This window comes from Cibotium barometz, chromosome 65 (assembly GCF_041138505.1).
Source record: "Cibotium barometz isolate CiBa-2024 chromosome 65, ASM4113850v1, whole genome shotgun sequence".
Lineage (NCBI taxonomy): Eukaryota > Viridiplantae > Streptophyta > Polypodiopsida > Cyatheales > Cibotiaceae > Cibotium > Cibotium barometz.
In genome coordinates, this window is record NC_141110.1 from 30725193 (window position 1) to 30740586 (window position 15394).

At 45.8% G+C, this 15394-nt stretch overlaps 1 protein-coding gene across 1 annotated transcript in view; it reads right to left on the bottom strand.

Annotated features, from left to right (window-relative positions):
- Positions 1-1038: 1038 nt before the first annotated feature.
- The window catches only part of LOC147603176 (autophagy-related protein 2-like), a 49530-nt gene continuing 35174 nt past the window's right edge, over positions 1039-15394 (bottom strand). Inside the window, exons 3-13 of the mRNA XM_086797391.1 lie at positions 8147-8295; positions 7804-8057; positions 4420-7686; positions 4209-4321; positions 3880-4096; positions 3650-3763; positions 3449-3556; positions 3173-3308; positions 2003-2196; positions 1735-1931; positions 1039-1648 (exon numbers count right to left, since the gene is read on the bottom strand). Coding sequence (XP_086653517.1) covers positions 1588-1648; positions 1735-1931; positions 2003-2196; positions 3173-3308; positions 3449-3556; positions 3650-3763; positions 3880-4096; positions 4209-4321; positions 4420-7686; positions 7804-8057; positions 8147-8295 — 4810 coding nt within the window. The 3' untranslated portion in view covers positions 1039-1587. The remainder of the gene's footprint in view (positions 1649-1734; positions 1932-2002; positions 2197-3172; positions 3309-3448; positions 3557-3649; positions 3764-3879; positions 4097-4208; positions 4322-4419; positions 7687-7803; positions 8058-8146; positions 8296-15394) is intronic.

The window sequence follows — 15394 nt, forward strand, 5'->3', positions numbered from 1 at the left end:
TTGCCAGAGATGGGAGGTCTGTAGAGCTCGATGCAACGAAGCCATTTAAGGCCACCCTCACCCTGCCAACGGAGTCTATCTGTAGCATCTAGCTCAATACCATTCATACCCTCCGTGGTCAATGGGAGCAGCTTCAGGGCATCTCAGACCACAAGAGCAAGCGTCAAGACGCTTTCCTCAAGATCTGGCGGCACGATCCCTTTCTTATAGATAGTTGTGGCGAGCCCACTTGGCATTATAGACTACCTACATGGTTATTTCCCCCTCCCCACGTATGAGATAGCCTTCTCCTCCTAGTGCACGGCCAACCAGAGGAGAGGTGCATCCTCCCCTTTGTTCACATTAACTTGTGTCTCCTTTTGTAGACGGATTTGTATTTTAGATGCTCCCTTGGTAACTAATAGAAGGATCTTTTTCCCAAAAAAAAAAAGAAAAGATGCCACCATGATAGAACTTGGAACAATACCTATTTTAAATAAATTACAACAATGTCAAGTCGCTTGTGTCTTGCATCATGCAGGTTCTAATGTCAGAGTTTTGACTTGCAGATGGAAGGACGTCAATGTTGCCTGAAGGCGGTTTGCTGAGGGAAGATACCACCTTGCTGCTTGGTTGATGTGAAGGGTTGCTGAAATGGAATGTGTTCTCAGGAAAATGAGATGACAAGCTCTTGTTGCATAGGAGATGAGCATTTCTTTCAGCTCAAATTTTAGTTTTGAAGGAAAGCTTGGGCAGAGTTTGAATATGGCTAGCTGGGCCAAAACTCAGGTGAAATCATCATAAAGCCCTTGGCAACCACATGGCCTGAACGGTGTCAACCTCATTTAATGCCAAATTTGTATGGGGAGACGTGCAAGTCACCAACTCACTATCAAACTCAATTGAAGGGATTTGATAGTTTCTGATACTCCAAGGTTGTTATCCAAGTAGAATGTGACCTAGCTGGAACTAACGTCCACATGTAACTTAAACTATTTTGCAGCCTTCCACTCGTCTTTTTGACAAAGGTTTCAACTTAGCCCGTTTCTTATAAACATATTAAAACAACCATATGTTCACATTATAAATCCAATAAATATTTGATTTGAATCAACTCCTTTGATACATTACATGTGTACAAGTAAAACATTCCTCAAGGAATGGTAATGACAGGGAAGAATTTCCCTGATGAATAAAACATAGCCGAGAACACCTTTGTAGGGTCATGCTTTTCAAGTTGCATAGACCCAAACAAAATGACCCTCTTAATTTCTAGTAAAATACACAACTAAAGAATGGAGCCAGACACATAGCACTGGCTTGATTTAACTAGACGCAACGACAACACCACCCAGTATGAACACGAGCATGTCTTACACTACAAGGAGATTGTACAGTCACGTGCCCTGCCTCATTGGGGGAGATACTGTACACTGTACACCCCTACAAAGGTTGGCTCGGCCCAGTAATGTCCCTATCTTTAAGAGGACAAACTTTCTTGCTTTTGTGTTCCAGGACCACATGAAGTTGCAAGTCTGGCACATATCTTTAGATACATCAACTCTCGCCAGCAAACCAACACGATATCCACCATATCACATTTGGATCTCACTCAGGTGGTGGACCTGAATGCTTCTCTTCAGACTCCCTTCTGTGCTCTGGGTCAAGGCTGCAACCAAAAAAAAAAACAAGCTCACAACCAAGGCTAACCATTATGCTTACACGACAAGAAAACACAACTCTCGAGAAAAGTACCTGTTGCGCACCCCAAGAAGAGCACGGTGTACGGCCCCGGCAGCAGCTGCCGCGGGTGTAACAGCTGCCGCAGGGGCAGCTCGCAGAGCACTTGCAACAGCTGAGCTTGTACCTGCTCCTCTCTGATATACCTTCAGTGGGTTACCTATCAAAGACGATGCTGTCCTCTCCAGTCCTCGAGAAAGACTTTCACATGCCTGTAATGTCTCCTTGTTAGAGCTCTGAAAGATTAAGTGGCAACTTTATCAAGGAAAATGCATCATAATACCTGCTGCAGGCCTTCACGCATGTCTCCTGGTTGACCAACTTTAACTGGCATTTCCACCCTCTCTAGAGAACTTGATAAACCCACAGACCCAAGAGCTGATTCCGTATGGAGTAGGATCTCATGAGCCCCGGCTGCCAATTGCACTCCAAGTCCTACAGCTTCAAGTGAGATGCTTCGCAAGAATGCTATAGCACCTGTATGCCAAACACAGAGCAAACTTTGAGATTGGCCTCTTTAGCCATGCATGAACGCTCAAGCGTGTGATATACCATGTCAATTATTGACTCCCATGTCACCTTGAGATTACATGCCAAGACAAGTGCACCAGACAAAGCAAGCACGTTTGCCAAAACCTTGGCTCTTGCATAGAGGTACAAACCGATTGTTCAGAAGACTGCAAGGGACAGGCGTCTTCATGGAAGTCCACCCCTCTGCAGGAGCTGAGAAAAAAGATGAGACTGGCACCCGGTCTGAATGGCCAGCTCCTAAAACCGGGGGTGGATGATGGTGGACAGGCAGTTTACTAGATGGGATGCCCCACACCTCCTTCCTAAAAGCCTTGTAGTCAGCCTCTCACGACAAGAGAACTGCTGTAGGCTACTTCTAAGATCTAAGAAATGTATCCTGAAACAAGTGTAGAGCAAAAATCCTTGTCAATGAAGCATTTCTCCAGCATTGGTATTTGACTATATAGGAAAAGAAAGATGGATCCAAGTAACCCTATTACACCTCCTTTTAAAGGAAGAAATTGTAAGAGTGATAGAACCAATGCTGCAGTACGCAATCCGCACAATCGCCATCCAACGAGGATCCCATCATAAGATATGTGGGGCGGGGTGATGGTATGGCGGATTGGATTCAGAAAGGACATGCAAAGCATGCCCTTCAGGTTACGGGAGACTGACCAGCATGCTTTTTTGAAATTTCCTACTATCCACAAACACTTCTCTCACATCCTCTAGGGACGTGTTGACATCCATATTGAAAAAGTGTTACATCACCAAGAAATACTCACAGGACATGAGAACTACATATAGCTGGACACTAAAGTTTTCTTTCATTTATGATTTTGTATATACATGTACTTGCATAATTGGATCTTATAGGCCATATTTGCTTCATAAGACGACGATAAGATCTATCTCAGACTCAAATTAAACCCCTTCATACCTTTCCGCATTCCACGAAGCAAGCGGCGGCGATCTCTTTTATAGTGTTCAGCTGGAAGAACAATAAGTTTAGCTGCTCCAGATCCGACAGCAAATAAAGGGCGGATAGGGCCCAATCCTTTGAGGAGTTTATGGATCTGCAAAATGAGAATAAAACTCCTGTCAGAGAGAGACATTTTATGGTACAAGTCGACATTGGCCTGCTTCTGTAACACAATGGCTTAAAAAAGCTGTAGTCCCCTTAACCAAAATGCTCTAGAAGGGAGACTTATAATACCTGGTTACGGGATACATCTTCCAGCCACTCTCCCACCACTACTCCAGAAAGAGCCCCCCATCCATGTACTCCTGCAGCACGGACATGCTTCAACTGAAGCTCTATGCCCTGCATGGATCGAAAGAACGATTCTTCTTAGCATCATAACCTTTCAAAACTGAAAATAAAGCACTTATATTCTCTTAAATATGCTCACACAACCTTCCATGAAACCAGATTGAACAGTTCCGCATAGTTCCCAGCCCGAAGTGCTCCAATGTCTACACGCCGGGGAACGTAGTCGACTCTGATACTAAAGGGTTGCAGCTCACACATCTGAGAGAACAAAGTCCCACTTGAGAATCTTCTCATCTAGAGTTATACTTAGCACATATACATCTAAAGTAACCACCATTCGAATGAAATGAAACAGATGACTGCCAATACTTTACCTGGAAGAAAGGAAGTAAAACTTCTTCGTTCACATCAGCCGCCTTGGTATCAAAGATAGAACCTTCCAAACCAGCTAAATGTGGAGAAAAGATCTCCTCATAACCTAAATGTAACTGCTGAGATGAGGAGGTGGCAGAAGATGGGAAGAAATTCATAAGAAAATCGAGATGTCGCTGGTCAAGGTGCAAGAGTATAGGCAACAAGTGCACAGACAACCTGGATGATATAAAAGATTAAAATCATGTAGCAGAGGGTGCATAAGAGGGTATGCTAGAGTATGCTATTGTAAAATAGTAGTACAAGCCTGTAAGGTTGCACAGAATCATACCGATACTCTTCCAAAGGTACCACAGGATCTGGCCTCACAGATTCAAGCTCTAACTTCAATGCTTTTGCAGATGACTCTCGTGGGCGGGATTTGGACCGGTGGTAACCCAGCACCTTCACAGACAAATCCAAAGCTCAATTAAACCCACTCAATACACGTGGAAAACATTGAAGCATAAGAAGTCTGAAGGATATAGGACCCCATGGCATACCTTTTTCCACGGTGCATCCTTACTGCAGTCATAAACACGGACATCCCGAATGCTTATAGCCAATCTCGATGCATAAAGTCCAGTTTCTGGGAATGTGTCGTGTTGAAGCTCCACTCCATTAAAAATCACTTCCAAACACACCCCTGCTTGTCTTCCACCATGAGTTTGGCTTGCATAAGATAACCCCACAGAGTCTTTTGTTGGAGTAACTAGCCAATCAGAACCACCATACAATCTCCATCGGAGATTCAAATCTTGAAGGACGACTCTACCCACGGATTGTGGATATTTGAGTGACAAACCAAGCCTCTTATTATTCGAGGTATGAAACAGACTGCCTCTTTTTTTATTGGACCCTGATCTGTTACTCACCACTGGGACATGGTTCTCCACAACTTTGAAACTATGGCCTTCATACCAACCTCCACTGCCCTCAACTGTGCTCAGCATGTCAAAACCATCGGTAGAGTGTTGAGAGTACTGCAATAATCCTTCGCTGTCCTTACAGCTAGAGCTTTGAGAAGAATTTGGGGATGACTTCTTTGTGACATAATAATCCTCAATGAACGACGGCACTTCATTGTTTTGTGAAACAGGCGTCCACAAATCTTTGGGTTCCCCCCCATCCCGAGAGAAATGATCCAGAGAGCTGTAAAGGCTCTCATCTGCTGCATCATCACTACTCAAGTCGGACCCCCCAATCATCTCAAGGCTTTCGCTCCTTTTGACCTCCAAGTCCACGCAATCGCATGCGCAACTGTCTGTGTGCAGAGAGCAACCTCTGACAAATGTAAAGGCATCCTCTAGAATGCCTTCTAGAATCACTGAATTTTCACTATTTACCAGATTCGAGTGTGATACATTAAAATCTGTGCTGCCGCTGACCGACTGAACTCCAAAGCACTCCCTGGCACGGCAAGCACCTGCCTCATGCTCACTTTTTTTGTCCATGGGAGGATTCTCAACCTCAGGTGCAAATAATTGCTGTAACTGGGCAATAAGCCTACCTAATGCAGCAGTTGTGTCATGGCATGTGTCAAGTCGTAGCTGATTATTTGCACATTCAACCTCCCACTGAAGCCCCTCTTCACCATTGATGCGAACAACAGCTTCCATGACTGCTTCTCCAGCCACTTTTACGTACCCAGCATGATAAAGAGACTCTGGTGTGTAATCCAAAACCCTGTGCCTCCTCAAGGTGGTATCAACTAGTAGAAGTGCAACATCTCTAAGCCAGATTTCATAATCTTTGTTGGTGGTATTCGATATTGCATTACTTGAAATTCGTACAGCCGCTGCGGCTACGGCACATGCCACAGTAGCAAACTGTTCTATGTCACTTGGTTGAGCTTCTGCCATGCTCCTTGCTCTAAGATTTGCTGGAGATACAGCCTCTTTGCCAGGCTCATAGCATAAAGCCACATCATGCAAATCTAGTGAAAACATGACATAGTTGTCAGCAGACAGAGCGTCGTCTTCTGCTTCAGAAGTACCAACTTGAATCACCACGAGACTTGTTTCAGCTGCTGACGGGCTCGATCTCTTTTCATGGATAGCTTGATCAGTGTGTCCTTTATCTGCATGTTGACTAAAGAAAGTGATCAATCCTGGCAACCAATCCAACCGGCCTCCATGTGCCATAAACGTGCAACCCCGAATAGTAACAGTTATTAGCATGTCTTCTGCATGATCTCCATCAGGCCATGATATAACTGACAATTCTATGCCAGCAGAGTTTGTAGCCAAGGCATTTCCACCTCTTCCATCACCCCGTCCAAGAGCATCATCTCTGCAAGTCAAGAGCTGCAATTCTCCACAGCTTCCATCTACAAGCAAGCCCCCGACATGGCCATTTTCATGGCGCAACCAGAAATAGCTCGCACTCTTCATCATCCCTAGATTCACAACATGCAGTATCTGAAATCTAGTGATGGAAATCATGTAGCTGCTCCAAGGACTGTTACCTTTCCTCTCAGGTGGTGGGCCTGCATTGGGCTCAATTACTCTAGGGTGAGCGATAATCTCTACCTTCCCAACATCCAATAATATTGATGTTTGACTACTGTTCTTGTGCTGTGTATTCGAGATAGAGCTTCCAGAATCCAGTGTCTGGAATGTTGAAGCCTCGATGAGTGAGCTCAAAAGCCCAAGTACAATAGTATGCTGGGAGCCAGAAAGCTCAACTTTTACACAAGGGATAGTCACATGAACATAGGTAGATGAGCACGCTAGGATATCTTCCCTTATTTTGCAATTGTTCTCATCCATCATTTCAGTAGCAGTCGCTGCTGCAAACTCAGAGTTCATCTTCCTGCCACCCATCCCGCCTTTCTGCTGTTCTGTCACTCCATTCCATGTTCGTTCAGCAAGCCAGATCCCTCCAGCTGATTTGGTTCTAAGCAAGATCTCTACAGTAGCCACTTCTCCACTACATAGTGAGATATTGAGTACCTTCTGCGCACTGAAACCTAGAGCCACATGCTTTCTAGTGCCTTCCACATTTACTGAAGGAGAAACAAGGTAAAGAAAGCTGTCTCCCAAACCAAAGGTGAAAGAACCAACACAAGGTGGATCATCCTTTGTTTGCACCATACCCGGCAGGTTCACACTGACCAATGACCTCTTTAAATTTTCTGCAGGGGCAGATAGATCAAGGCACAGCAAGTGGTCTTTTGACAACCTTGACCCTGGGGCAGGGGGCAAGCAGGCCAAGAGTCGTAAACTTGGAACATACATATCAGCATGTACGTTGCTTCTGCTTGACAAAGAAGCTCTGGTAGAACAGCCTATATCCATAGATTGACTTGTCTTGAGATCAGTCCTTGGATGACCAAACATGTCGGCCAGTTTGTGCAGTTTGCATATTACAGAAGCATCAAACCACACAATTAGGGGTTGAAAATGTAAGTCAATGTGTGTAAGGCCCTGTGACTTGCCGCCCTTGTTGTCGCTAGTGAAAGATGGAAAGTCATGCCTGCCATCCACCTGCCCAGCTGCAAGATGACCCTGATGTGACAACCTCAAAAAACATTTCTTTGTTACAGCACTTCTTGTTACCGACTCCATGCCTTCACAGAGGGAAACAGGAAATCTGGGCAAAGACTGCTCTACCAAGGCCTGCAAAGGTTGAGGAGAAGAGCCGATTGTCTCTAGAATAATGTCCCCATTCTGCTCATGTGAGAGATCAACATCTTGCTGTTGGAACTGAACCTCACACGCTTCAAACTGCTTTACTATTAGTTGCCACTCCAAGCACCTTTGAGAGACCTTCAAATACAGACAACCAAGATTCGCATCACTCATGCACAGCAAATCCAACATGTACCAACTGAGAAAATCCCAAGCTTGAACATCACAAGAAGCCCATGCAATGCAGAACCTTACCTGTAGACAGAGATTAATATCAGAAAAGGTCGCCTCAATGTGATCATCCCTCGAGTAATCAGAGTGTACAGTAACAGATTCAGACAGCCAAGACATTAGGGATTTCTGGTCCTTGGTACCAGGGCCGGATGCAGCTCCCATGTCCTTTCTAAGCACAACATTCATCTTCTTCTGTGGTGTGTCTGCTTCTTTGATAATAATGGATACCCCAGCCATCTTGACCTTGAAATCATACTCAACCTGCCTTGTCAACTCTATTACATACCACAAAAACATTTAATCACAACAGACAGCACATTGATTAAGTAAGACAAACCTAGGGCAAGAGATAAAAAGTGTGTACCCTGTGATATTAGAACTGATCCGGATGCAAGGCTGGATGCTGCTGTTATGGCACTGAAGGCTGAGCATGTCCACGTCCACAGCCCACTTCCACTCAGACTTGCCTGGCTGCTTCTTGTTCCATCAAAACAATCAAAAAACTCTTCGGTGCTGCAAAGCCACAAAATAAAGCCAAACAAGATACCATGAGAGACGTGGAAAACCCACCATAATATGTTCACATGAGCCACTAGAAGTTAGTGTAACATTTGCTACACTTGTCAAGTTAATTATATTCTATCCTAGGTAACTTGTAAGTGTGAAGCAAGCTTCCAACACATGATAAATAACTTATACTTTATCCTGAAAAAACTTAACAATGAGAAGCTAACTTTTAACATATACCAATTTACACCAGTGCAAACTCCTCACCCTTGGCTTTTTTTTCATGCTTCCGTCCTTGTTGCCATGGATTTACTAATTTGCCATGGATTTACTAATTTGTGTGTGTGTGTGTGTGTGTGTGTGTGTGTGTGTGTGTGTGTGTGTTTTGTTTTGCAAGATTATTTCTTCTTCTTCTATGACCATTCTAGCTATGGTTCTAGGAAGAATTATGTCGCTAGACTTATGAACGTGTATTCATAAGTGTGAAGGTAATGGCATTGCCTTTGTTTCCTTTGCCTTCCCCAGCTCTATTATGGTCTGATTTGCTCTTGTTGGTTTGCTTGTGTTGTGTGTATGTGCAGGTCAAGTTCTTTACACAATCACCTTCACTTTCACGTATGGACCGTAAACCCTTGCTCCTTGTATTGTTTTTTCTCTTTTTTTTCTTGCATACAAGAGACCGCGAGATGGGAAGGTGGGTAGATAGAAATGCAGATACTCGATGCATGGCTAGACTTGACTATGCCTTGCCACGGCCATGCATCGCCATAGCCAAGCCTAAGCCCTTGGGCTTGGCTATGGCGATGCATGGGCGATGCATGGCCGTGGCGAGGCATAGCCAAGCCCAGGTCACAGCAAAGTAAACCAAGGACTTAGGCTTGGCTATGCCTCGCCACGGCCATGCATCGCGGCTTGGGCTTGGCTATGGCGATGCATGGCCGTGGCGAGGCATAGCCAAGCCTAAGTCCTTGGTTTACTTTGCTGTGACCTGGGCTTGGCTATGCCTCGCCACGGCCATGCTATGGCGATGCATGGCCGTGGCGAGGCATAGCCAAGCCCAGGCCGCAGCAAAGCAAGGGCCCGGCCTTGGCTATGGCAATGCATGGCCGTGGCTATGCCTTGCCATGGCCATGCATCGCCATAGCCAAGCCTAAGCCGCGAATGCTTCAAAGCATCAGGATCTCGTGCCTCAACATCGACATCGACATCGACTCCGACTTGGGTTTCTACAACGGCATATTTGTTTACATTTGTATTCATTGACGTATTAATCCTGGCTTGCGAGCCCATGGATTGTTCCTAAATAAATTCCCGAAAGGAGGCGGGGCATGCTCCCCGCTCAGTGTGTGTATCTTGTGCAAAGTTCCCTAAACCCTTCTCTGTCTCCCTCTCTCTATCTTTTCACAGCCCGCCCCACTGGACTCACAGTGGTATCAGAGCAGGATTTCTCTCGAGGAATCCTTCTTGGGGTGACAGAGCCATGTCGAGAGTAGAGGGCAACCAAGGCCTAATGAAGGAAACACCCATGACGCTAATCCAAGATTTCAGGCTGGCAACCAGGGTCGTCGATCCATTACTCATGAGACCGCGGCCATGTCGTCTCAAAAGAGTACCATGATTTTCAGCACTTCGAGCGTTTGCTCAAAGATAAAGAATTCCTTGCTTGGAGAGACAAGAGGGAACATGACAAAAGAAGGGCTCACATGTTTGAAGAGTTCATCAAGGATAGAGCCACCAAAGCCGAAGGAGTAGAAGCCGCCAAAGGTTATCTTCGTGCCAAAGGAGTTAACATTGCGCAAGGATCTAGAGCCACCAGGTCTGTTTCTCATGGAGGAGACAGGGGAGCTATTCCTGGCCTGCTCTCTCGGATGCAGCCTCTTCGGGACAAGTAAGAGAAAGAACGACAAAGGAGCCTACAACAACCAGCAAAGTGAACTTCAAGATGAGAGAGAAGAGTGTCAAGTTCGATGCTTTCTATGGTAAGAGGGATACACAAAAAGCTTTATCCATTGTTAAGCAATTTGGTGCCGCTTTTGGAGGAGAGGACTTCTTTGAAAAGTCTAAACTTCGTATGGTTCGCATGCACTTGAAGGATGACGCCTTGAATTAGTGGTTAAAGGTGGTACAAAAAGGAACCGAGCCGAAGACATGGACCAACTTCAAGGTTATGTTCAACAAGAAGTTTCTACCCACAAAATTTGAAGCGGAAGAATGGGATGAGGTAAATCAAAAAGTTGGTGAGAATGTGGCAGCTTATCTTAACAACTTTTTAGCTGTTTCATTAAAGTTTACTTCTTATAATCCTATTCCACCACTAATGGAAATGCGTAAGTTTGTGAATGGAGTGTATATTATGGGTGGTCCGAAATCTTTGGAGGAAGCCCAAGACAAAGCTTTGCAAGCCGAGGCTTTGCACATGCCTTCGATGGTGGGCAAGACGAAGAATGACAACCAAGATCCATCTCAACAGAAGAGATTTAAAGTGGGATCTCAATCCAGAACTGAGCCGCAAGAGAAGAAAGATAGGAGTGGGGACAAACCTCCACTCTTTTGAAAGAAATTGTCCCACAAGCAACTTGAAGAATATGTCAAGCAAGGGAAGTGTGAAACCGGCCTGACGGGCGGTGAAACAAACACTCGCACATAAAACACTTCAACGCCATTGAGGACCTAGAAAAGGAAAACAAACAGGGGGAGCTAGAGTGCTCCTGCAAACAGTACACAGACACCGATTGGCCCCAAATCACAGTGGCACCCCTTGCGGTATTTCTTTAATTGATTATAAGAGCTTTGATTACAATAATCCTGGAAACTCAGCCGTCACAGTAGAACCCCTGAAGCCTGCAAAGAACCTGCATCATGGCTTCTTGTCCACTCGGCATCCACAAACAAGTCCAGCCATTGTTCACATCGAAAGACTCTCACATTGAGTCCTGCATACAGAAGCTTTCTCCCATGATCAGGACTGCCACAACCATCCATAGCCTCTCACACTATGAACAGCATCACACCCTGACACATCCAGTGCTTCTCCATCACAACACAGACTCCCAAACTCTCTCAAAAGAGAACTCGTATCACAGCACAGCATACCATACAGTCGACACACCTGTACCAACCTTCTCTACCTTCCAAGGGTACTATCCATCTCCGTCATGGATTCCCTCTCCCCTACCCAATCAGTAGCAAGGCTGTACCAAACATGTGTCCATTCCTGTACCTTCTGCCTCCATGTGACCTATCTCCTGGAGAAACCCAAAAACATGTTTCTTCGAGAAATCTACGACCTGTTTCCACATGAAACCCTTAGGCCTGTTTCCCTTTGAAACTCCTGTCCTGTTTCCATACAGAACCATTCATGACACCATTCAACAACAGTACCAACAACGGCATACATCAAGTTACCTGTTCCCTCATGAAACATCTGGCAACATAGTGATGCCCATAACTGTAGGTCCCTCTGTTCCTTTCTAGCAGGAAGAAAACAATCTGCTCCATGAGCACGCAGCCATGCGAGCTTGCATCACTCCCATGCTAAGAAACATAACCAAGTGACCTGTACTTGCAGCCAGAAACCCAAGTACATAGCTGAATTTGCAGCCAAACAAAAACAGCCCATAAACTTTCCCAAAACAGTCCCCAGCGGGCCTGTATACTCAGCCACACAGCAGCCAACCAATCCTGCACCGGCCAAAGAAAGAGAGAGAGAAGTAGGCTTGTGTCTCTGCCCGTCTTGTCCAGCAGCCGCCTACAGTTTCCCTTGTGCGTGGAGAAAAGCATGCACTGTTCTGTCCAGCGCTGCCTGCAGATCTGTTTCCACGAGCCAAAAAGCACACGCATGGCAACCAGTTGTACCTGTTCGTACACCTGTACCTACAGTCGTACAGCTTCCACGTGGATTGTACCTGCAGCTATCGATTGTGCCTGCCTGCGCCGCCTGAATCTGCAAAACTGCCAGCCGTCTGCACTCTGGTCGTCAGCGCCACCCTGCATCCACAGCCGTCACCTGCTCTGTACGGCCTGCAGTCTTTAGGTCTGTACGGCCAGTGCTGTACGGCCTAGGCGCAGCCAATCACCTGCAGCAACCAGTCGACCAAGCTCTCCTCTCCTCCACGCATGAAACTTGCACGCCCCCCCAAAAAGCAAGAGAGAGACGTGGGCCTCCAAAAGTGGAGTAGTCTCTATAAATTGCCTAGGGGCCTCCCAAGGCTTAAAACCTTTATAACATTAATTTTTGACCACCAAAGGTTATTAAACCTTTTTAAATCAAAATCTCTTTGCCCCCTTCACACTTGGGGTTGTCCACACATGGGCTTACTTTTTGACTCCAACCTGATGCCATTCACACTGTCCACCATGTCCCCGTGCACACCTGCATGCTGTCCAGAGAAAAACACAAGGTCGTGACATACCCCCCTCTTGAAAAATGGCAAGCGTCCTCGATTGCACTCAATGGCACAGTAAAGCATCTTATAAGCAAAAACACCCCATATGGCAAAAACAATGGCCCTCCAATGCATCTGGGTGATAATACAATCATCCTGCACAATAAGCCACACTCTCACGCCAAAGTGACAAACACCTCTTGCTTGTTCCTTGAGAACCTACAGCAAAAGTCTAAAACCAAATGGAAACACGTTAACTGTGTTAGCCAAAAACAAAACCATGCATCATTCTACATATGGCACACATATGTATGACACATATATGCATTCGCAAACAATATGCTCCTCAAAATGCTCTACCTACTCCAAAGTAACAGTCTAAGGGCTGCTCGCAAGCCTTACGCCCATGGGCATCCCGCAGGACCCACGACTGATGGTACAACATGAGCATATGCAAGCACTCAATGCATCCAAACACTACATCCACTAAGTACTTTCCCACATATGTTTCATGGCCATCCCGCAGGAGTCACACCCAGGTGGTGCATCCATGAACATAATAAAGCACTTGATGTATCATACCAACATACATGCATCACACGACACAATGCAGAGTATTTCCCAATGTATTCTCAATGGTACCACGATCCAATGGCACCAGAACACAAAAATACCTCTACCTCAAAAAGTGAATGCATACATGCACAAACAGAGTTCGATCCAGATATCCATGAACCAAACCAACTCTAGGACTGCTCGCAAGACTTATGCCCTCCATAGAGTTATCCATAGTTGCAATTATAGTTCAAGGTGCGGCCGACTATGAACCATACCCAACTTTACCATCTCATGTGAGTAGTACACAATATCATAGAAGTCCCATAAGCAGATGTACTGTCAGCCTCAGTACCTTCGGGTGAATACAAAGATGTCACCAAGCGACTCCTAGATGACAACTGAGCCTGTCTGTAACAAGGGAGCGAAGGTGCTACCCCCCTCTTGAGCATCAGGCAATGCTCCAGACCTATGCTCTGCTGAACCTGAATGAGCCATAACAAGAGTCAACTCCAACTCAAAGGCATCAAGATAAAGCTGCAAATCCTGAGGTAAATCTGCTAAGTCACCCTCCTCCATCCACTTCGCATCCATCAGTGAACCTCCTCCATCCACTTCGCATCCATCAATGAACAGCTCTTGAACTTCACAGGATAGCGACGGGAAACTTTACCCTGTACCGTTCTTTCCTTATGTGCCAGTATATGCTCAAGAATAAGAACCTCGTCAAGTTCCTCCACTTCCATCTGAGCCTCATCTGATACATCCTCAGGCACCCAAAACCTGCTTGCACTCCACCCAAGTGTTAAGCACAAGTCCTCGATGAAGCATAGTAGATCACCACTGCTAAACATAGAAAGAAACTGTCTTCCGAACCCATGAAGCCTCCGTGAAGATACCACCAGTGACAAACTGTCGAAAGCCATAGCCTTCAACGCATCTCCTGCACCATAACACTTCAACTGCTTCTTGTTCCTCCTCGACTACTTCTTGTCCTTGGTGTCTTTTCTCCTCAGCTTCATCTTCAGCTCTTGCTCTTCACCTCATATAGGCAAAGACACACAATCCTGCACTGTCTCCTACACTTCCTTTTCACTTTCCTCATGTTGAAGCTTTGATGTGATAACCACGGGCTCACCTTGAGAAAGTCGACGATGTCCCGGTAAACGGAACCTTGAAACCGGCCTGACGGGCGGTGAAACAAACACTCGCACATAAAACACTTCAACGCCATTGAGGACCTAGAAAAGGAAAACAAACAGGGGGAGCTAGAGTGGTCCTGCAAACAATACACAGACACCGATTGGCCCCAAATCGCAGTGGCCCCCCTTGCGGTATTTCTTTAATTGATTATAAGAGCTTTGATGACATGGACGGGAGCCAGATTGGTGCCACCCGTGTGTTAGCAGGATGGTGTCGTATGGACGGGAGCCAGACCCGTGCCACCCGTGTATGACCTGGACTGTGTTCGACCCATGGGATTGTCACGCCATGGAAGAGCCAGTATTCGTGCCGTGTTTTGCCTATGGGACTGTCACACCATAGGGAGACTCGTGCCTGGAACTGTGTCTTACCTATGGGACTGTCACTCCATAGGAAGACCAGGTTTTTATGTTTTTATGTCGTGCCAGTTTGGTGCCGACAGATATTTTGTACTTGTTTCATGAACGGGAGATATGTCCATGTTACTATTTTGCACATGCACACATATTTCGCATGTTTGAAACTGTTTTCGCATGACATGTATTTGTGTGTTTGCCTGCTTGACATGTTACTTACTGAGCGGGGACGCCTGCCAGTGAGTCGTGAAGTCTGCTCTGTATTCTGACGAGTTTTGGTGCATGTGAACAGGTGGTAAGTATGTCGCACATATTGTTTTAACGTTTCATATTTTAACCTTTTATTTTATAAGGTTAGGTGTTCACATTCACTTAAATGTGGGCACCCCCTTTGGGCACCCACTTAGGGGCCAAGGTGGGGAGCCCCACTTAAGTGAGTGTGGGGGTGGGCATGGTCACCTACCCAAACTCCCCACCCACATGCAAGCGTGGAGTAAACTCCACTTTAATTTTATTAAAAAAGGGGCTCCCTCCTTCAAGCGTCATCATCATTGCTTCCACTTTTTTTTTACGTGAGATCAACCGGGCGATCACCTTCTTGCGTGG